This window comes from Anser anser (genome assembly GCF_964211835.1).
Source record: "Anser anser genome assembly, chromosome: 2".
NCBI lineage: Eukaryota > Metazoa > Chordata > Aves > Anseriformes > Anatidae > Anser > Anser anser.
Window position 1 is genome coordinate 13,571,779 of NC_139721.1, and position 21,339 is coordinate 13,593,117.

Consider the following 21,339-nt stretch of genomic DNA (forward strand, 5'->3'; position numbering starts at 1 on the left):
TTGCCTTTGTCTGAGCATGTGATGTGCTGACCTAAACAAACCATGGTTTGCTGTGAAAACATGAATGGTTTCTATCCTTAAAACATTAGCTTTCATCTTTCGTTTCTGAATAGTTGCTATTAGTTTTTATTAGAGAAGGTATCAACGCTATAGATTCATTCTGCTTGTCTACAGATCTGTGGTACTGGCTGTGTAACATCCAAAAATCTTCATGATGTTAAGACTCCAGAGTTTCTCAAGGCGTATAGTATATGTTTATGAGGATCTTGAGACAACATTATTGTCTCTTAAGTTCTGTAACCTACAAATAGCAAAATGAAAAAAATATTGGGGCCAAACTATCTGAGTGTTCGCTAATTTTGGAATCCAAACCAGGCAGAGTGGGTTTACTTCTGCTTGAAAAATTGCATATTGGTCTACTCCCAAATGACTTGCTACCCTTCCTAAAGCCCCTTCTGTCTCCTACCTTTGCGTGCCTTGTTTTACGTACAAAAATGTTCCCCTTCTGGCTGAAGTCCTAAACACTGTGTTTTGTGTTTAAATTACAGCCATCTATATTAGAGTCCAAGAGAAATCGTAAAGAATTATGTTACTTTTCTACAAGCATCATCTAGCATAGATGCACAAATTCTGTTCTTTCCTGATGCTCAAAAGCGGGTTTGTTCATCTGGAACTAATAGCAAGGGAATAAATTATGCATATGTACAGTGTGATCATGATGCTGCATCTTGTTATATCATCTCTTACAGAAACGTCTAACACAGCAAATTACAGTGTGTAAACTAAATGCTGAGGCCGCTTGGTAAATTTGTTAGAGCCTAATTCTTTTTTTTCAGCAATGGAGTTGTGGTTTAGCCCATCAGGCAGCTAAGCACCACAGAGCTGCTCGCTCCATCTCTCCTTCCCCACAGTGGGATAGAGGAGAGAATCGGGGGGGGGGGGGGTAAAGCTTGTGGGTTGAGATAAAGACAATTTAATAGGACAGAAAAAGAAGGAAAAATAATAATTATGGTAAAGCAGTGTACAAAGCAGGTGATGCACAATGCAGTTGCTCACCACCCGCTGACCGATGCCCAGACAGACTTTGGCACCCGAACCCAGCCAGTCCCCCCAGCTGTCACTGCTGAACATGACACCCCGTGGTGTGGGATGTCCCTTTGGTCACTTGGGGCCAGCTGTCCTGGCTGCGTCCCCTCCAGCTCCTGGGGCACCCCCAGCCCCTCGCTGGCAGGGCAGCATGAGGAGCTGGGGAGTCCTTGGCTCTAGGTGAGCGCTGCCCTGCAACATCTGAAACAGCGGTGCATTATCAGCATTGTTCTCATCCTAAATCCAAAACACAGCTCCATACCAGCTACTAGGAAGAAAATTAACTCAATCCCAGACAAAACCAGGACAGATTTGTATATAAATGTATTATCCAATACTAAAATAAGGAGTTAATTCAAGCCTCTTAATTCTTTTCAAGTTGCACGATTAAGTGCACTCATCCACAATGCAAAATATAGTTCTAATTCCTAAGCAGGAATTTTCAATATGACTGTTAGAGTAAGTGTTTATACAACTGACAGTAAGTGTTCCTTCTTCCAAAACAGTAAGCCTGTAATGCTTTCTTAATGTGGTGCCAGAGTTCTTCAGTATGGAAGAAGTTGACTGAAAAGAGGTTGAGAGACTGATAGAATGGGCAGAGGGAAACACAACTTGCCTTTTTCACATTGTTTGTAGGTGGTCTGATTTTTTTGTTACCATGTTATCTTTCCTCAGATCGTCAAATTAGCTGTTTATAGAATGCTTCCAAAAAACCTTCAGAGAAGAACTATGATGCAGAGGTTGCACCTGTTCCCAGAAGATGTAAGTAGTCACACAGTTACATTTTCATTCCTTTTTCCTTTGGAGGTAAAGAGGGATCATTACCAACAGCAAAATTTCATTCATAAGGTAAATTAAGGAAAATCAAGCCACTTTTTATTTATGTATTGAAGTATACTTTTATATGTTGGTGCTCTTTATTTCACAAAATTGTGAGATCTAAGACATGCATGAGATAGTCTTGTGTGTTTAGGCTTCATGTAACGTGAAGAATGCAGTCGGGTTGACAAATTTTGGTCTGGATTTGGGAAGGAGCGGGGTGTTTTCTAAACAATCATGTAGCTAAGACTGTTCTCGCTCACCACAGGTTATCCCAGAAGATATAGAGAAGAATCTTCTACAAGAGATTCCTCAGCCACGTGCAGTCCCCAGGAGGTTAGATGAATATACACCCGAAGAAATTGCTGCCTTTCCAAGGGTTTGGACTCCGTAAGTATCTTAGATTTTTAAAATGGATACTTGGACTGAGTAAATACTATGTTGGCTCTTACACTGAGTAACAAAAAAGGAATTTATTTTTTTTTTCTTCATGTCACGTTTTTTTGGTGGGAGGAGATCATTCAAGGAAAGAATGTTCATACTGGGGGGCGGTGCCAATTTTTTCATATTTCTTGCCTTTTTTAAAATCTAAAAAGATAATTTTAAGTAAAGCTTTTCTGATCTTCATGAAAATATAGTTGAGTAAATGCTTACTCAGTTATCCTACTTGAGTTGTCAACTGGTAGTCGTAGCCAAAGGAAACACTGCGCAGTTCTGTGAGAGAATGATTCATTTTAATTAATAAATAAATAAATAACGTATAAAAGAATCTTCAGATTTTCTCTAGAGGAAGGGAAAGAATTCTGCTGAACTAGACCTTGGAGAATGGGTCCTTGGCAGGGATCATACCACATGTTTATTTTGATAAATAATTTCTTTTCAGTGCACAAAATCAGTTCCACAGTAGATGTGTGGCATATCAAGTGTTTGTGTTTGTTTATTTTTTTTTATACCATCACGTGCAGCATTGAGTTAACCTACTAGTGAAAATAATGCATTGTAGCCGAGACATTTTCTGCTTAGTGTGATTTTTTTCTTTTCTTGTGGTCATTTTGAGAGCCCTAATACTGGGCTTCCTTGAAATGTCAAAGCCAGAGAGCAGGAATGAAGCAAGTGGACTAGAGTTGTCTTCCAAACAAGCAGGACCGACTTGTGCTCATTGGCTTGTTTTCAGCATGTAGAATTTGATAGGATTTTTAGTAAGGCAAGTTTAAACACCTGGTGCCTGTTGTGTGGAAGACACCTAAAATAAGTGTGGTCTGCATGTCTCTTAGGCATTCATTTGTGACAGTGTTTGCTTAATGTGGGTTGGTTTAGGTCTTTTAAAATAGAGGAAGGACATTGACAGCTGAAGATGATTTTGGAAATCAGTTACATCTTGTGGTGCTTCTCCTGTGTTATCGCAAATGCAGGTAATACTTTCAAAAATGTAATTAAAATAAACAAAAAAAAAATGTAATTAGGCTATTAGTTCTAGAAGACGCTAAAATAAAGCCTGTGCATCAGTTCAGTCTGAGGCACCTCAGTATTGCAGCCTCTGCTGTAATGGAGCGAAGTCCAGTCATGCTTTAAGCCCTCTTCTGGGTGGACATAGGTAGACTGATCTCGATTTTCTTTCCAATTATGTCAGTATGCACATTGCTGTGTTGTTTGTTTGTTTTTATCACATTGACTAGATGCAGTTGAAAACACAGATCTATCTCATGATTCCTGTGAGATCTCATTGGATTCACCCTGAAGAAATTCCAGCTCTGCTCAAATGAGCAGAATTCTGCACTGCATTAGAGCGAAGCTGATGAGCTGCTCATGCAGTGTGGTGTATTTTACTCTCATGTAACAGTCTTTTGTACTTACGCTGACACAGATTGTTACATGATAACTTAGCAGTGAATAAGAATTTGGCACTTAAATGGAACTAGCTAATTGGGAGTGTCCCTTCCATCAGAGAAAACACGCTACCAGAGCATTGGAAATGCTTTTCTTTGTTCCCACACACTGCTGTAATCTGCATGAGTTCATCTTCTCAGCGCTGGGCCACCCTTATTGTGTTGATTTATGGCTGTATGCGACCGAGAACCTGGTGCCTTCTAGTTTAGTAATTGCTGTCAAACTAAGTCTCCTAATAATTTCATGTCAGCGTTGAGAAGGCTTCCCTCTCCCCCATTTTCTTTGCTTTGCGGTCTCATCCTGATCAGTTTTGGGGAAGTGCTGTCTGTAGACAGTCTTTTTCTCCATGCCAGTTAGGTTGGGGAGTGCTGGTGCCACAGAAGCCCTGCAACTGCCTCAGGTTTGGTGGCTTTCAACTGCGATTGTAGTGCTGCTTCTGTGGGATGAGTGGGAGACTTCAGTGGGCGTCCCTGGGGAGAAGAACCAGGGAACAGGTGGACCTAGGGTGGGAAGAGAGAGCTCTGGAACAAGAGTATGTCAGAGAGCACTAGGTTCCCCTTCAGCCAGCTGCACTAGCTAGGGCCTGTTCTAAAGGCAAGAGGACGTACCTAACCCTGCTGCTGTTCCTTCGCTCTATGTGGCTTTTGTGCTCCTCGTACCTTCTTTTCTGCTCTAAGGAACTCCTAAGTCCAAGCAGGGAGATGAAGAATGAAAGTGGTTATCTCCCATCTCTCCGCTAGCTTCAGGGTGCATCAGTGTTGCCCCTGCTGCAATTCTGGCTTCTTGTCCTGGCCTGCAACCAGACCATAATAGATGTCGGATACTACTGTCAAACAGATGAGCTCAAATTTAACTTTCAGTTCGCTTTGATATTGGGCAGAGTTTCCAATCTGAACTAATGAGAAAAACAATAATGTTTTTCTTCCTGACTGAGGAAATAGAAGTATCACGGTAATTGTGCAGCACTGACAGTGCTGTGGGGATCCGACTCTCGTTGTGAAATAAGAGAATTGAGCAAATTTGGTGAAATAACTTTCTGATTTGGTAAGTAAAACGCAGAAGTCTGTAAAGGGGGACTTACTGTGAATTGTAGCAGTCACTGTTCTCTCGTTAAAGTGCCAGCTAGAGTATCTTAGAATAGACAGCTTTACACTGAAGGCACTACAAGGAAGGCTGTATAAATATCCAGCTGTAAGAAACTCTGCTCTGAACTTTCCCAGTGGGAGCCCATGGAAGAAGTAGTGTGCTCATTATTCCTTTCAAAGCCTGTAGAAGCAACAAAGATAGAAGTATTTACATGTTTTTAATGGTGTCAGCTTTTTTACAGGCATATAGCAAAGAGTGTTTTTAAAATGAGTCAAAAAAACCAGACCAAATACTGTAGGCAGCTTTGTACAACAAATGAAAGAGAAGAGATTGAATAAGATTGTATAAATGGGATGCTCTACAGTTTGTGATGTACTGAGAAACAATGTCAAAATTGTTTCAGAAGGGTTTTAAAAGGGAACATTGGTTTGTTTGTTTTTGTTTTTTTTAAAAGCTGTTCTCAAACACTGACAGGCCTTGAAATCCAAATGTTGCAGTAACACACCTGTATCTTAGACTGCAAAACTGACTTTCTCTTCAGGTTCTGAGTGATTTTATTCTTTCCCAGCTGCCGGGCTGCACTGAGAGAATGGGGAATCTCCAGCCTCGGAGGTGCTCAGAACTTGGCTGTGCAGGTTCTGAGCAACCTGATACGATGCTGAAGTTAGTCCTGCTTTGAGTAGGGGATTTGCAGTACCTTGTGATGCAAATTGTTATATGGTGCTCTATCTTTTATGAAAGTATACAAACATAGATAGTAGAGTAATATTTTAATAATCTGTGGTTAAAAAACCCAAAGTATGGGCTACCAGGAGTGTTAGGCCTATTCAGCTTTTCATTTGTAACTCTCTAACAGAGTCTTAGAAGTGTGGGTGTGAGCACACAGCACGAAGATGAATAAATAGCCTTCTCTTGTTCTCTGTGTCCTGTACTTGAACTGCATTTGGGATACGTAGGGGCTGTACGTTTACTGCTGTGTGCTTCGGTCGGTGAGCTTCTGCAGAGCTCACTGGTAGCTTCCAATCAGTAAGAGCAGTACCTGAGATTAACCAGAATATCAAGGATTCGTAAAAACTGTACTTTTTTTTCAGATGGTTTTAATAAGTCTCCCTGCCTTATGTGATTTTTCTTCCTATCCTTCGTGAATTTCTGATCCAGCCACTGTTTGACAAAGGGCAGAGGTTCAAGAGAATGAAATTCCTAGGAGAGTGATTAAAAATAAGGAGAGGGAGATTCTTTGTGTCACGCCCTTTTTTTTTTCCTAGAAGAAAAAGATTTAGTTGATATTATCCTCTTAAAAATAGTTATATCCTTTAGTGGAAAAGATCAAATTAAAACCATAGCTAGATGAAAAGTATTTAAGGATATAAGGGAAAGTACAATTATGACAAGAAAATAAATGTTTAAGGTTTTATGTTAAAATTTATTCCCCCAAAATGTACCCTACTGAATATAAAAGTCGTAAGATAATAGGAAACAAATACAAATTCAGTGCATCGGAAGAAGTTGCTAGTGTTAGGAAGAAAGGAGCCTTTTTCTATTTAATCTGAAGTGAAACGTAAATAATTTTCGTTCTGAATGGGAAGAGAACATGCTCAGTGCTGCTCATGGTTTCATTGGACTTTCTACCTGCATTTTTATTAAAATGTCTTGCTACAGATGGTTGTTAAAGGTATTTTTCTGTAATTGGAGACTGACACTGTAGACAAATATACAATATCCAAGTTCAGCACTAAAATGGAGAAATGGCTTTTAAGGAAAGCACGGGTCCAGTGTGGAAACGTAGCGAACAGTTTGTGTTTTTCAGAGTGGACAGCCTTCCCATCGCCTCTCCTTCCACCACCACACAGTTCATGATGGGACAACAGGCTGGCTTCTGCTCCATGAAAACAGGGAGTTAAATTTCTGAATATTTCCAGTGAGAGGGATTTTATTTGAGCATTCGTTCCTTTTAGCCTTAACCCAAACCAGTTGGCTTCCCAAATTGTGCAGAGCTGCCATCTTAGATCTTTGATGGAGAGAGGTCTGAAATAACAGTGGTGAAAAACCTTGTAGATGCAGGGAAGTGAAACTGTGTCTTTCCAGACAGATTTAAAGGGGAGAAAGATCAAAAACCTGTTCCTTTGACTGAGTCTTATTTTTTTTTTTTTGCAGGTTCTTACCGTGAATGAACCATTATTGCAAAGGTGTTTGAGGTTTTAGATCAGATGGTTTTTAATGAGCTTTAAACAGAAGTCATCACAAAATTCACCAATCGTGTATGACTAAACAAACAGTTACGTTTCATACCTGTCTTCTAAAGGCAGGAATACGTCAGATTTATGTGTAAATTTTCCCGTTAAATGCCATCTAAAAGTTGTTTACCCGACTGTATAGATAAGTTTTCAGACAGTAAACTTCTGAAGGCAGGAAATTTATTTTTGAAGAAGTCTTTTAAAATCACTTGGACAAAAATGTTACCAAATATATAGAAGACTTCTGTGTTGTTCTAGCTAGATGGATACACTCCTAAGAGTTTCCCTTAAGGAAGCGGAGCATTCTGACTTCCAGGAGAGCTCTGAGGCTGTTGCTGGTGTGCATACTGAGTGCCTGTTCTACTGCCAGGCTTTATAGGAGCTCTCCGTGGACCTCGCTCCGGGCCAGACAGCCTCTCACTTGTCTTTCTGGAAAAGAAGTCCTTGAAGGCTTTTGACATTTTTAAAACTTGAGGTATTGTAAACTCTGAAACTTGGTTTAAGAAAACCAAACACCTTCTTAATGTTTATTTTTGAGTAACTTGCCTGATTCCTGGCCCCCTTCTGTACAGCCTGCTTCTAGGCAGGGGGTTGCAGAGCCTGATGTGAAGCCATAAATTCGTTTCAGCAGAGCAGTGTGGGCTGGGCACAGTCCCAGTTTTGACACTGAATGTCACCCATATGCTGATCAGTGTGGCATGGCACACAGGTTCTTGTTCATTCACTAGCAGCACTCCGTGGCTTTGAAAGCAGAAAAATGTCATGTTCTGGGGAAGAAATGTTTGTAGATGATGAAACACAAGCCGGTTGGGACACCTAGGAATGGCGGATGTCTCTGTGACCCCTATTACACATTCTGTGCCAATGATATGGTGGTCATAACTTCCATCCGCAGTTCTTCCCTGGCTTTGTCTTCCTCAAAGCCAGCCTTGCCAACCCTGGGCAACTGAAGTCTACTGTTGATGTTCCTAGCGAGTAGATTTGTAGGCATTGGTAGACAGAAAGGCTCTCACATTAACAGATCTTCTCAGCCACGGTTGCTCCTTCTATTTGCTGTCTTACAAGGTAACTGCAACAATAGTTACCTTGCCCAGTTGTACAATATCTGGTCAAAGTTCCTATCTGTAGTCTCTACATCCAAGAAATCATTTGGGTAATAAGATCTGAAGAGGAAGCCAGAGATATCCTGGCTATGTGGCTGAAATGATGTTATGAAGGTTATATGGTGCTTGCAGTTTTAATTTATGGAGTTCTTTGTCAATTTCCTCAGATAACTTTGCAGGAAGCCAACACTGCAAAACACCTTGCGTTATTTTAGATACACAAATAATACTTGGAGCATCTCCAGTGGCGTGCTATGTCACAAACATTGTAACTTGCATTTAATACCAAGTCTGTAAAATATTTTTTGTTCTACAGTGAAATAAATATAAGGTATGGTATATGAAAAAAATGGGGGGGTTGTTACTCCAAGTGTCTGAAGAAGCTCAGTGAAGACCTCCAAAGATGGTGAGGTCTTGAGCTACTTTAGTAAGGACCCTCTCAGGTTTCTAAACGTGTTCTTCCAGCCATTTTCGTAGTTCATCCAAACTGCTGTGCCTGCAGTTGGTGTGTGCAGTGCCTCGCATGCTAGTGCTTTTCTTCTCACCTTGGGTGTTTGTGTAACAGGAACAAGTACTGCCCCTTCGGCTTGAGTGCTCATCTCTCAAAGAGCAGGGTTGGCAAGTTTCAGTGATCAGAGCTGCGATGGCCAATACAAACTTCTGTGAAAGACTTGAGCCAGGCTTAGTTTTTCCTAAAAACAGAAACTGGATAGATGAGGAAAAAGCTATCCTGCCAATATAGCCCAGTCCTGTTCCAATGTACTCTTTGAGGAATCCCTCTGGAAGTTCATTTTCGGTGGCTTTTTTGGTTCTCGGTAGGAATTCCAGTAACTAGCTGTAAATCATTAAACCCCATTAAAATTTGAGAATTATCACTGGTAACTTTATTTTTTTTATAGTAAGGGCATAAAAATATCCCACAATTTTTTGTTGCTTAGCAGAAGGCTGAAGGTAACCACATCTCATATTTCAGGCTACCAGAGCAGGATCTAAATTCCCGTGGACAAAAAGCCACACACTTAGAAAATTGAGAAGAAAATTGCTCCCCTCTACGTTAGGTTTTAACTGCAGAGGGCAACTGGATACTGATTGAGAAGGGTCAGTAGCTTAATCATCCTACAAATCTGACAAATCCATATTTAGAGTGTTCAGCCTGTTAAAATTAATTACTGGCTTTTCTCTAACATGTATAAAATAGCTGATGCTACTGATTCTCTTACCCTTTACTTGAGAGCAGCTTACATCGTGGCTAAAAGTAGAGGTGAAGGTAAGAGACTTAATAAACGGGTAACTGAAGTTTCGCTTCAGCTCTCTGAAGAGGCTTTCAAAAAGAAAGTTCTAAAGCTACTTTCCCCTTCCCCCTAAAATCTGTTGATCTCATATATGAAAAAAAGTAGAAACTAAATTAATGGAAATTTGACAAGCAGTATGAGAACAGTTGTATATGATACTGTTGAACTACTTGCCCAGATGAAAATGGAATTAGAATTTTTTTAATTACTCTTTTATAGATGTCTAAATATATTTGCTTTTTTCACTTCTGGTGGTGACAGAAAGTCTGGAAAGCATTTCATCGTTCCTTTACCCACTTCTCTGTTTATTTGAAGAATAACGTAATTCTCTGGACAAAGCCAAGTGTACAGTGCTGTTCCTTCTACAGCCCTACAGTTTTAAGCAGAATATATTTTTAAAGAAAACACTTTCACTTGCAAAAAGCATCATCTTGCTAAGATGAAGTTTACGTGTACATTGCATGGATTTAATTTATACCATTTTGCAAACAGAATTCTTATAATCCAGGTCAAAATCTGGGATCAGTGGCATTTAGGTAGCTTAGTTCAGTTTTGCTTAATTGGTTTTTAGGGAAACTGGCATTGTAACCAGTTTATTTTAAATTTTAATTAAACCGTTCCTAATCTCGCTAAGATTACCTAAATACATATTAGCATTGGGTCAAATAACTCGATTTACGTATACTTCTTAAAAATCAAAACAAAGGCAAGTTCTACGTAGAAAACCACTGAGCTGAAGTTGAGGAGCACCAAGGATTTATCTTAAATTTTGTATATGCACGGAGGGGTTAGTCACTATAGTTGACGTAACAGTACCAAAAAAGCCACCTTTACTTACTCTGTTATTAAGTGCAGCCTCTGTTACTGTAGCTGATTACCAGATCTCTAAGTAAAATTAGCTATATTTGGAAAAATGCTTATTAACTCAGCTCATAGTCTGTGTGAGGACTAAGCCAATACGGAAAAGGTTATTCTGACCCCAAACAGAGCATGAAGTTCATGGTTTAGAATAGGTCAAAGTGTGTATTGGGAATTTAATGATAGTTCAAATACCATTGGTGGTTTCCCTGATTATTTTACCAGAGGCATAGAGCAACTCTGGGCTAGTAGGTACATCTTGAGCAGGCAAACAATTCCACTCCCCCCAGCTGCACACTCAGTTGATGTTTGAGTGTAACTACATAATTTATTTTGAGAGAGAATGATAGCCACATCTAATCCGTGGGGTTTGATTTACTAGTGTGATTAGTCAAACAGATGAAATGTGTGCAGAAATTCCCTTTAGCAGTTGTGCACTTACCTTATAGCTGTTTACTTTGGCACAACTTGCTAAGTGTACCTGCAAACTACATATTCCTCTGGTTTTCGAGTAAATTTTGGCTCTGCGTTGAGGTCTGTCCTTTAAGGTTGTCTATTAAAAAAAAAATATGAATCTTAAGATATTTAAAAGATAGGCCACCAATTTTCTTCTGTTTTTACTGTGAAACAACAGTTTTATTCAAAACCAAATCGATTATAGCCTTTTAGCACCAGGGGAGGCTAAAGAAACACCTATACAGTATTGTCATTATTAAGGGACACGAGAGGTAAGGCAGAAATTCTCTTGGGTGTGCAGCTGCCTGTCATCAGCTAGCACTAATGCCACGTTCCTGTGACTGATTTCCCTAAATATGGAGGACTTCACAGGCCTGGTGTGTCTGCTGTCTCAGAGTGAGCGGATCAAGGGTTGGCTGAAGACTAGACACTAAGTGGCGTGATCTACCCGCCAGATCTTTTCACTAATTGGTCTTCCCCTAGCTCTTAGAAAACGTGCTGCTTATAAACTCAGAGACCCTGCGTGTATGAGCCATTTTTGGTTAACTACTTAGCAGATTTTGAAGCACTTCAACACTAAATAAATTACATTTGTTTGCCTGAAAAAACTGTAAAGCTCACAAGTTCGGAGAGATTTTATCCCTGTTCTGATAATTCTTGTAATCTGTATAGGGAAATCGTGCAGAGCTGCTGTAAAACTGCAGCCATCCTGAAGGGTGAAGGATCGCTTAGCTGGCTGGGGAGCTTTCCACTTTTTTGCAGGAAGCAGGTAGATTTTAGTAACGACAAAAAAAAAAAGAGAGAGAGAGAGAGAGAGAGAGAAAAAGGAAATGAGCCAATGGAAAAACCCATCATAGAAGCCAGAGACCTAAAATCCTCTGGCAACAGTTAATCTTAACACATTTTGATAACTTCGAGTTACAACTGATTATTTTCTGATAGATAACCGGTTTAAATGGGGAATCCTACCAGACATGAGATTTTTCAAGTTATAAGTAATACTTAGCACTGCCTAGACTGTAAATGGCAGAGATGGAGGTGCCTTTAGTACAGGCTGGTTATTAGTTTTTATGTTGTTTTTCAGTACATCTGGAGTGCTTTTTCTCATCCCCAGAAGCAATGAAGTCTTACCAAAATTCGAACATACAACTAACCTTTTCAACCTCTGCTCTCGTACCACTGCTTTCATCTTAGTGACAGTTGATTAGCGTGCAGCGTTAGGTAACTGTGAGGCACTGACCTTTTACGGGGCTGAAGCGAGGTTCAGTCCTTTCTGAACAGTCATTCTTATTGTCGGTGAGATTGCGGAAAGCGCAGGGAGCACCTTCTCTCTGGGTCACATTCCCCAGTGTTGAGATAATCGCCTGCAGGTGAAGAGAAAAATGCAATTTGAGATCTTCAAAGCTTCCCAACCAGGTGTGCGTTGTTGCTGAGTCAAGAGCAGTTATTGGCAGGTCACTCCTGCAGTATTGACAACCTTATTCCTTAGCAGAGGCTGCCTCGAAAATACTAATTAGGAATCACAAATACATGCTTGCAATTGCATGAATGACTGTAAAGACTCTGTGAAATTTGACTTTGTAATTTTTTTTTGAAGTACAACATAAAACTATTTTGGAATTGAGATTGTTTACGGAGAGGTGAGCATCCTTTTTTTTTTGAGTTTGAAAGAAAATCATGTTACGTTGTCAGAAGGTATTTTATCATCAGCATGTGGTTGAAAAAACAGGTAACTACTTTCTCTCCCAAAAGGACAAGCAACATCTATTATAAATTGTTACCAGTGCATTTAAAAGCTCAAAGAAACATAGTAATTCAGGTTGAAATACGTAGTTTTGAAGAAGTATTCTAAATGATTAAAAATGGAGATTAAATATTTTTAAAAAGATTTTCTGAAAATCAAAATACTGTAAAGGATTGCAAAATAACTAGTTTACGTATAAAGCAGGTAACATCTTGTATTACAGTAGAGTCTTAACCTTATTTCTCTAAGGTGAGTAATGCTATTTTTCATCTGTCTGCTGTGAGGACTGTCTTACAAAGTTTTCAGCTAGGTATGGGACTAGGAAGTTGGCTGCCTGTATATTTTTGAAATTGAGACAGTTCCAGTATAACATAGGCCGGTGAGTACTTAGATCTGGCTTTCACAAACAGAGCAGTACCCCACCCCCCCTTATTTTTTTCCTGGGGATGTTTTAGCTCCTCAAAACATTGCTAGGCAAAGGGAAACCTCTTTCCTGGAATGTGCTGACAAGGATTTAATAAAGATGGAACTGTGTGACCAGTCTGCTCGGGCTTGATGGAAATAAATGTTCGCTACGGGAGTTGGAAGTTGAACACATTTAACTTTTGGAAAGGGTCTTTGTTTTGTCCCTTTTGACAAGAAAAATACCACGTCTTATTGAAGAATATTGAATTTTTGTTGTTTTTGCGGGGTGGGGGTGGGGGTGTCTCATCAGAGTTGCAACAAACAGGTTTCTTTGTACTGCTGGTTAGCTTGCCATGTTAAGAGACTGGGCTCACAGCTTCGTGGGCATTTCTTTGGGCAAGAAGACTGTTGAGTATCATCTATTACTTCTGCCTTCCCATTCTGCTTGTGCAGCAATGGTATAAAGAGCACCAGGGAACTGGCCTTGATAACGCTAACCTTGTTTTGTGCAGCCCATGAACAGGCCTACGTTGGAGTTCATGGGAGTTCTTAGGGTACTCTTTGGGAAAAATAAATGGATCTTTACTTAAAGAACTTTGGGGAAGCCCTGCCTCTCTTCACTGACTTTCAAGGTGACTTGAAGTGGCTTACCTCCTTAGGCTAAAGCTTGCCATCGGGAATTCTCTCTTCAGTGTCCAGGCAGATTTCACACACTGTTAGGTTTTTGTCTGAAAAGCGATTCTTACTGTATTAGGGCAGACCAGATTAAAGCTATGTATAGGTGAGTGGTATCTGAAGCATTTGCACACCTGAATTACCCCTTCCAATTCATCTTTTGAGAGAGAGTAAATCAGTTTTGTGTTTGTGAGATTTTTCTAATTGCTCTATTGCTGGTTTTTATCACTAAAAGTAACCTTGATGTATAAGGTGTCTTTGAAATCCCTTTTGTATAGTGCACTATTTCTGAAAGTTTAAAGTAATTAAATTCTTAAATAATCTAAGGTTAAATATTTTTTCTTAATTCCACCGACTTTGAACATTCTGTCCTGAGTGTTGTAGATCCAACCTTTAACAATTTGCTCACACAAGGACTTGTTATCCTTTATGCACAGTTCACAGTTAGCCCATGGATTCCATTTAATTCAGAAAAAGAAAAACCAGATATGAAAAGAATATATAGATTTACAAAGCTATGTAGGGTGTTCAGGTCCTTTATCTTCAAAAAATGAAACAAACCCTTAATTTTTATAAACCACTTCTGTTCCTCTGCCCTGCTGCACATGTAATTCTGTAGGCTGCGTATAGGGTCTTCATGGGCCATGGGTAGTTGACAAATTCTTCTCTTGGAGACAGCTAACCGGCATAGTGAAAACAGTTTCTAGCTGGGGTGTAATTGACTTCCTGCCATTTTCCTATTAATGTTTTATTCAGAATCTGTAGATACCTTGAATAAGTTATAAACAGGCAGATCAGGAAGTTGAGAACTTACATTTTGTAATCTCAAGTTCTTTTTGAGAGAATGATGTAATACTTTAAAGGATTTTTCCTTTATTTTACTACTTTTCATTTTGAAAGCAATACTATACTACCCTGTTAATCCACCATCAGTTGTCTTCTCTTACATACCTCTTAATAATAACCTCTTTTCTGAGTGAATACTGCACTACGTTTTAGTCTGCTTCCTACAGAATCATGAACTTGCAGTGTTACAAGACCACAGTCTAGTGGATGAATTAGAGAAATGTGACATGGCATTGTGCCTTTTATTTATTTATTTTTTACACTTAGGTGATTTATGTAGCATATACAACAGCCGCATACTGCTGTCAGTGATAGAGCTTCTCTGGTGCAACAGTTATGGTGGCGGCTGAAAAGACACAAATTGTAGGTGCATGTAGCTGTGATTTTGATGTTTTAAGGAGACATTTGGCTTGTTTTGGTAAATAATGAGACTTATTTTCAGATTTTTTTTTAATTCCTGGACATTGACTCTTGATATTGCACTGTGTCTCTGTATATTGTAGAGTAGATTAACACTTGCTGAAACTATTATCATGAACAGCTATCATTGTGTAAAAAATAAGAATAACAAGTCTTTTTCAAAATAAAGGTGAATGTAAGACTCTAAAAACTGACTTATTAGGGTTGAGAAGCTTTGTAGGCTGTTGGTTTACAAAGATGTATGATATGCGTGTGTAAGAGAAATCAGATTATAGAATAGACTTAACCAGGCCAGACGCCTCCCACAAAAACCTTAGCCTGTGATCTATGATTTTGCTTGACTTACTACTTGATGTGGGTTACAGAACAGAACAGTTTCCTTGTAAATGGGAAACCTTTCTTGGTATATTTGATTTCTTCAGTGTTCAAGAGCGTAGGGCTGACGTGCATATGAAAAGACAAGGTTTATGTGGCTTACCTCAACTCTGAAGAGTTTGGGGAAGAAGCAAGTGCTACCTGTTACAGTGGGGACCCCTGGGAACCTTCTGTTTTCTATGGCAAAATCTGAGCCTCTGAATTACACAAGTAGGCAGGTTTACCTATTTTATAAGGCTCAGTGACTGGATAGCCAGAGCTTTACATCAACTGTATGCCTCTTCTGTTAGCTGTGAGAATGGAAAAATGATTGGGTAGTGTAAGAGATTTAAAATCTGTAATCAAACCTTGGGGACAGGTTTTCATTTTCTAAACTGTGAAGTATTTGTGGAGAGAGGAGCACTGAGATGCATGGCATTATTGGACATTAGTTGCTATTTTGCCTAGAATTTTTTGGACTGTCTGGATGTTTATGTGCAGTATAAGATGTTAGTGAGACAATTTTTTTTTGATGTTTCACTGGCAGGCATCCGCTGCACAGCCTAGTGTTGCATATTTTCGGTGAACCCATAGTACTTTGTCTTTCAGCATTGATTTCAGAGATGCTACTTCACACATGCTGCCTCCTGTTATCCCCCTTTCTTTGGAGTCTGCTGTCAATGTACAGCAAGCAATTTTTTCCAAGAATGCTACAAGTGAAAGCTCGAGTATGGGTGAATTTCCAAGGCATCTCTTCAAGGAGATGCCATTTCCTTTGTCCAGATGCATGATTTCAGTGCTTTGCTGAGGAAGCATGAGAGCACGGCCATCCAAGAGCAACACTCTTGCATAGATTTATGCACTTTATCAATGAGCAGTTACCCGTTGTTTTTCACGAGTGGTTCATAATTCTCTCTGAGTGGACAAGGTTTTTGTGGGTTCATATTCTTCCTTTGACAGTATTTATAACACTTTTACCAAACACTGTGTTTTTCAAGGAGTAGCTTTTCTAGTGCCAATGACTCTTTAAAAACAGAGATTGTGGCCTCCAAATGTCAAGTACCAGTTGGCATAAAAGCCTGCTGTGACATTAGAAAAGGGTTTAAAAACTCTTATATTTGTTCACACAAGTGTTTCAGTGTAGAGGATTCAGCCTTTAAGCTTCATTAACTTTGTAAGGCTGCAAACTGAGGCCAGTGTTTTATGCATTTAACTTTAAGGCAAGCATTAGGGTTGAAATACAGATTGCAAGCAAGAAAAAAAGGATTTTCACCCCAGAAAAAAGTACTGTGAGATCCCGAGCTCCGCAGCACTCCAGTGTAACTCCAGATTAAAGTTTTAGATGTGCCAGTCAAAGAAAAATTACAAATAGGAGGACTCTAAAACAGAGTGATAAATATAAGCTGCAAGGCAATGATGTCTTTACCATGCAGGGTCTCTAAAATCCTTCAGTATTTGTTTACCTGTCTAGGATGGATGCAGTGATAAAACTTTTAAGTCACTGCTGAGGATTTTTCAAATTCCCACTCTCCTAATACACCGCTAACTTGTGTGTTATGTAGTGAAATGTATATTCTGGCATGCAGGGATTAACAAAAGGTGGAGTGTTTTTGTGGACTGACATCCAGGATTCTAGGAAATACTGGAGTTCTGTGATTCTTTAAAGACAAGGTGGTTTCCATACTGCAAAGTCGTTCTATTTTTTCTCTTTAAAATTCATATGATCAGCAGATTTCCTGTGATGCACTTGAAATTGCACAAACTGAATTCCGGTGTGAATTCCAGTGGCATCCTGGCCTGCACCAGAAACAGCACAGCCAGCAGGGCCAGGGACGGGATTGTCCCTCTGTGCTTGGCTCTGGTGGGACCTCACCTTGAGCACTGCCTTCAGTTTGGGGCCCGCACTACAAGAAAGACATTGAGCTGCTGAATGCGTTCAGAGGAGAGCAGCAAAGCTGGTGAAGGACCAGAAAACAAGATATATGAGGAGTGGCTGAGGGAACTGGGGTTGTTTCGTCTGGAGAAAAGCAGGCTGAAGGCAGACCTCGTCCTACGGCTACCTGAAGGAAGGTTGTAGCAAGGAGAGTGTTGGTCTCTTCTCTCAAAGAAAAGACGAATGATAGGACATGAGGCAACAGCCCCAAGTTGCAGCAGGAGGGGTTTTGATTGGATATTGGGAAGAATTTCTTCATGCAGAGGATGGCCAAGGATTGCAGCGGGCTGCCCGGGAAGGTCGTGGGTTGCTATCCCTGGAGGTATCTGAAAGAGGTGTGGATGTGGCACTTAGGGACATGGTTTGGTGGTGGACTTGTAGTGCTAGGTGGTGGTTGGACTTGATGATCTTAAAGGCCTTTTCCAACCTGAATGATTCTATGGGGTGCATTAAACACGGCATTGCTAGCCACCTGACAGGAGTGCTTGTTCCTCTATGCTCAGCATTGTTGCGGCCTGTCAATGTGTAGTTCTGTATTGTAGCATGTGTAGTTTGGGGCTCCACAAGATAAAAAGGATAAAAAAAATATCAGAATGCCTCCAAAGGTCACCAAAGATGGTGAAAGGACCAGAGGGAATGGCTTATGAGGAGCAGCAGAGGGTACCAGACTGTAGGAGGCTGAGGGGAGGCCTCATGGCGGCCTGCAGCTCCCTCATGAGGGGAGCGGAGGGGCAGGCGCTGAGCTCTGCTCTCTGGGGACAGCGACAGGACCTGAGGGAACGGCATGGAGCTGGGACAGGGGAGGGTCAGGCTGGGGGTTAGGGAAAGGTTCTGCACCCAGAGGGTGGTCGGGCACTGGGACAGGCTCCCCAGGGCAGTGGTCATGGCACCGAGCCTGCCAGAGTACAAGAAGTGTTTGGACAACGCTCTCAGACACACGGTCTGATTTCATAGGTAGTCCTGTGTGGAGCCAGGAGCTGGATTCGATGATCCCTGTGGGTCCCTTCCAACTCAGGATATTCTACCATTCTATTGTCTGAAAAATGCTAGATCTGCAGCACAGGATTTCAATGACTCATTAAGTATTAGGAGATTTTTGTATGGCTTCTCAGCAGCAGTCTAAATTCTGTCTCCAAAAGAAGCTCCCAGATTCCATTGCTATCTGGTTTTAATTTGCATTGATCAACAGAATTAGTAGTAAAATTTATCACCGGTGTAAAGTTAGTTTGGATCACTGTTGCTGATGGCAGTTTCTCCTGTAGTCCAGACTTAGTTTTCATTCAACTTCACAGAAAAGCCACCAATGCAGTATCCCATTACATGTCTACAGAACTTGCTATTGCGTCTCATGTAGCTCTAGCGAGGCTCTGCTCACATCTGCCTTTTTTAATTTGTATCTGAGAGGAGCGATTCGAAGAGCCAAGAGCACACAGCTGCCGTATGACAGCAGATTGTATCACTGCAGGCTGTGTGTGTGCTGCGACGAGCAGCTCGGTGCTGTGCACCCGCGGTGCGCATCCAGGGCACGTCAGAGGCCATCAGCCTGCACCGGTCTCTGTTGTAAGCTACTGAGTTAGGGCAGAGCCCCAGCTTTTCTCCAGGATCTGTGAAGGGTAGGGACTCCCAGCCTGCCCTAAAACTCAATATTCCTACAAAAATCATAATCTGGCCTGATCCTGTGCCTTGTAGGCACAACGTGGTTTCTACGGCCAGTGGATGTATGGGAGGCAGAGAGAGGGACACACACTTGGAGAGGAAATTGCAGAGGATTACAAGCAGCAGTCTGTTGCTCAAATGTTTTCCACATTTCTCATTCAAGAAGGGCTTGCAGAACCTTTAAGATCCAAAGTAGATTTTTCTTTGTCATCAATTTTAATTATTCTGCTAGTGTTGTGGTTGGGCTGTTACCTTAAAACTTGAAACCTTGTGCACAGATTACATATATATATGTGTGTGTGTGTATATATATATAATATAATATACATGTAGTATATATATTATATATAATATATATATTATATAAATATTTAAGTGGAGACAAATTATTAAGTGTTTAAAGTTATTTTGAGACTGCATTCAGCCCAAGGGGCATTTGCTTTGCATAGGGAAGTAGCGCAGTGGGTTGTAAGAAACACCTTGACCAACTGGCCATGTCATCTGTACATTCATAGAGGTCTTACTTCGTGATCTGTTCAGTCTTTTTTGATGTAATCCAGAAAATACTCAGTAGCACTAAAACTTCGAGCACAAGAATAAGGAGATAAAAATAGATATGGCTATTACTGCATCTCTAAAACAAAGCCACTGTAGTTTCCATATGTTTTGTTAACAAAGCACTTTTTTTTTCCAGACCTAAAGATTTTCGAAGAAAGTAATAAAAGGAGAACATTTGCTATCAGGAATGTGTCTCCTCCTTGAAAAAGAAATCTTCTAACGTGGAAGAAGACGCATCTGTGCATCCCAGTTATTCCTTCTACACAGAATATTTTTGGCAGGTACTAGCAAAGTTTATTAGGAAAGCTTATAAAGATTGTTGTATTTGAAACAGCTAAGAATTGATATTACACTGTTAATATCACCTGTACTTTGTGTTGTATGATCTGTTATTTGTTAATTAAATGGGTTTTATTACTGTTGTTAAAGAATTGCTACTTTTTTTTTTAGTATTCGTATCTCAGGGAAAACACCACCTTGTTTCTTGAAATGAGGTTACTCACTCTAGAAGTTGCAAAACTTCATTTTTGCCCAGTAAGGGTAGTGAATAATTATGGATTGAAAACCAGTGGCTTGACCTGTTTAACCTATTACTGCTGTAGAAGTGATCTTGTACAGTTTTTCTGAAAGCTTTTTCGAGATCCTGGAGTGTACACGTAGTATGAAATTAATGGTGAGATTTTGCTGAATGTACATCTGTGCAGGCCTGCAGTTTCCATATCTTTTTAGGTGAATATGCCCACTGAAAATATTGTGGTGGTGGTGAGCATAATCAAACTTCTTCTGGAGCCAAACTACATGGAAAAAAAAAAAAAACACAACAAAACTACTAGTCTTCAAAGAAAACAGTGCATATATCCAAATACGTGTGCGTGCACATTGTAGTCCTGTTAGATGTAAGAAATATATTAAAATATGCATCTTGGAATGAGGGGGTGGTGTGATTTGTGGTGGTCATTTTTTAGGTTCTGTAGGAGTTTTTCAGTCTTGAGCAGTGTTTTAGAAAGAGTTTTTCTGCACAACATGACTATAGCTTAGCCTCTTCCTTACGATCAAAAAAAGGTATTGGTCACTGACCATGATTTCTCATCCCGAAGCTCTGGCCATCTCTTGATAAGGTGTGCCATACGATGTACTTACAGCGCTGGAAATAAAGCCAACGGGAAATCAGTTTGTGCTTCCAGGAGACCTGTTTGCTCTAGGGAAAGCAATTGCAGCACTTCACAATGTCAGGAGTTTCTCAGATGTCGGAAGATTGACGTTTCAGTACCAGCAGCACATGTTGCTGGAGTACTGCAGCGCAGCAAGGCCAGCATGAATTTCACAGGTGACACTGTCTGCTACACCGAGAACAAGTTTCTCTCTTCCACATGTGACCAGAAGATCGTGGTTGCTTTTCTGCAGGTAACTCTTGAACCAAAGTCATTGTGTAAATAAACGAATCGCTTATTTTTCTACTACTTCTGTAGTAGAAGATGCTGATAAGTTATCTTCCAAATTTTACAATGTTTGGTGAGGAAAATTTGTGTTTACTATATCCGTTTTGTACAAGCATTGTATAGGAAGAAAACTACTGCTTTATTTATGATCTATTTTTCATAAAGGCATTTCTTTAGCATTCGAATGGGCTTATCCTGGGAAATACTTCTATCCAGTGAACTTGCCCTACTTGATTTCCAGTTCAGTAACCAAACTCAGTTAAATGCTAAAAGCATTTTTAAAAGTAAAAGATTAAAATAAACACTTTTTTTGTGTTAGGACATAGTACATATTTTGTAGTTAAGATCTGGGTGGCATCAACTATCTGTGTGTTACAAACTTCACAGTCAGCAACTTACTTTTCTTCGCCTGTCTGGAAAAATATGAGACGCTCCTGATTATACAGTGACTGAATTCTGGAGAAAATCTTGCCCATATGTGCGCCTCT

At 40.1% G+C, this 21,339-nt stretch overlaps 1 protein-coding gene and 1 long non-coding RNA gene across 4 annotated transcripts in view; one reads left to right on the plus strand and one right to left on the minus strand.

The window, feature by feature from the left end:
• The window catches only part of MRPL13 (mitochondrial ribosomal protein L13), a gene marked incomplete at its 3' end in the record, with an annotated part of 34,573 nt that extends 14,730 nt beyond the window's left edge, over positions 1-19,843 (plus strand). Inside the window, exons 5-7 of one of the 2 annotated variants that reach the window (XM_083827108.1) lie at positions 1,762-1,848; positions 2,174-2,295; positions 19,549-19,843. In XM_083827108.1, coding sequence (XP_083683234.1) covers positions 1,762-1,848; positions 2,174-2,295; positions 19,549-19,573 — 234 coding nt within the window. Of the gene's footprint in view, positions 1-1,761; positions 1,849-2,173; positions 2,300-19,548 lie in introns of those variants that run through there. The other variant, XM_083827109.1, reaches the window with a different exon arrangement.
• Positions 5,678-19,158, minus strand: LOC310895617. Of its 2 annotated transcripts, none has more exons than XR_014580799.1 (3): positions 11,976-19,158; positions 10,808-10,918; positions 5,678-9,050 (listed from the first exon to the last, which is right to left on the minus strand). It is a non-coding gene; the product is annotated as an uncharacterized lncRNA (long non-coding RNA). The 2 variants fall into 2 exon arrangements; XR_014580800.1 differs by having other exon boundaries at positions 12,062-19,150.
• Positions 19,844-21,339: the final 1,496 nt, after the last annotated feature.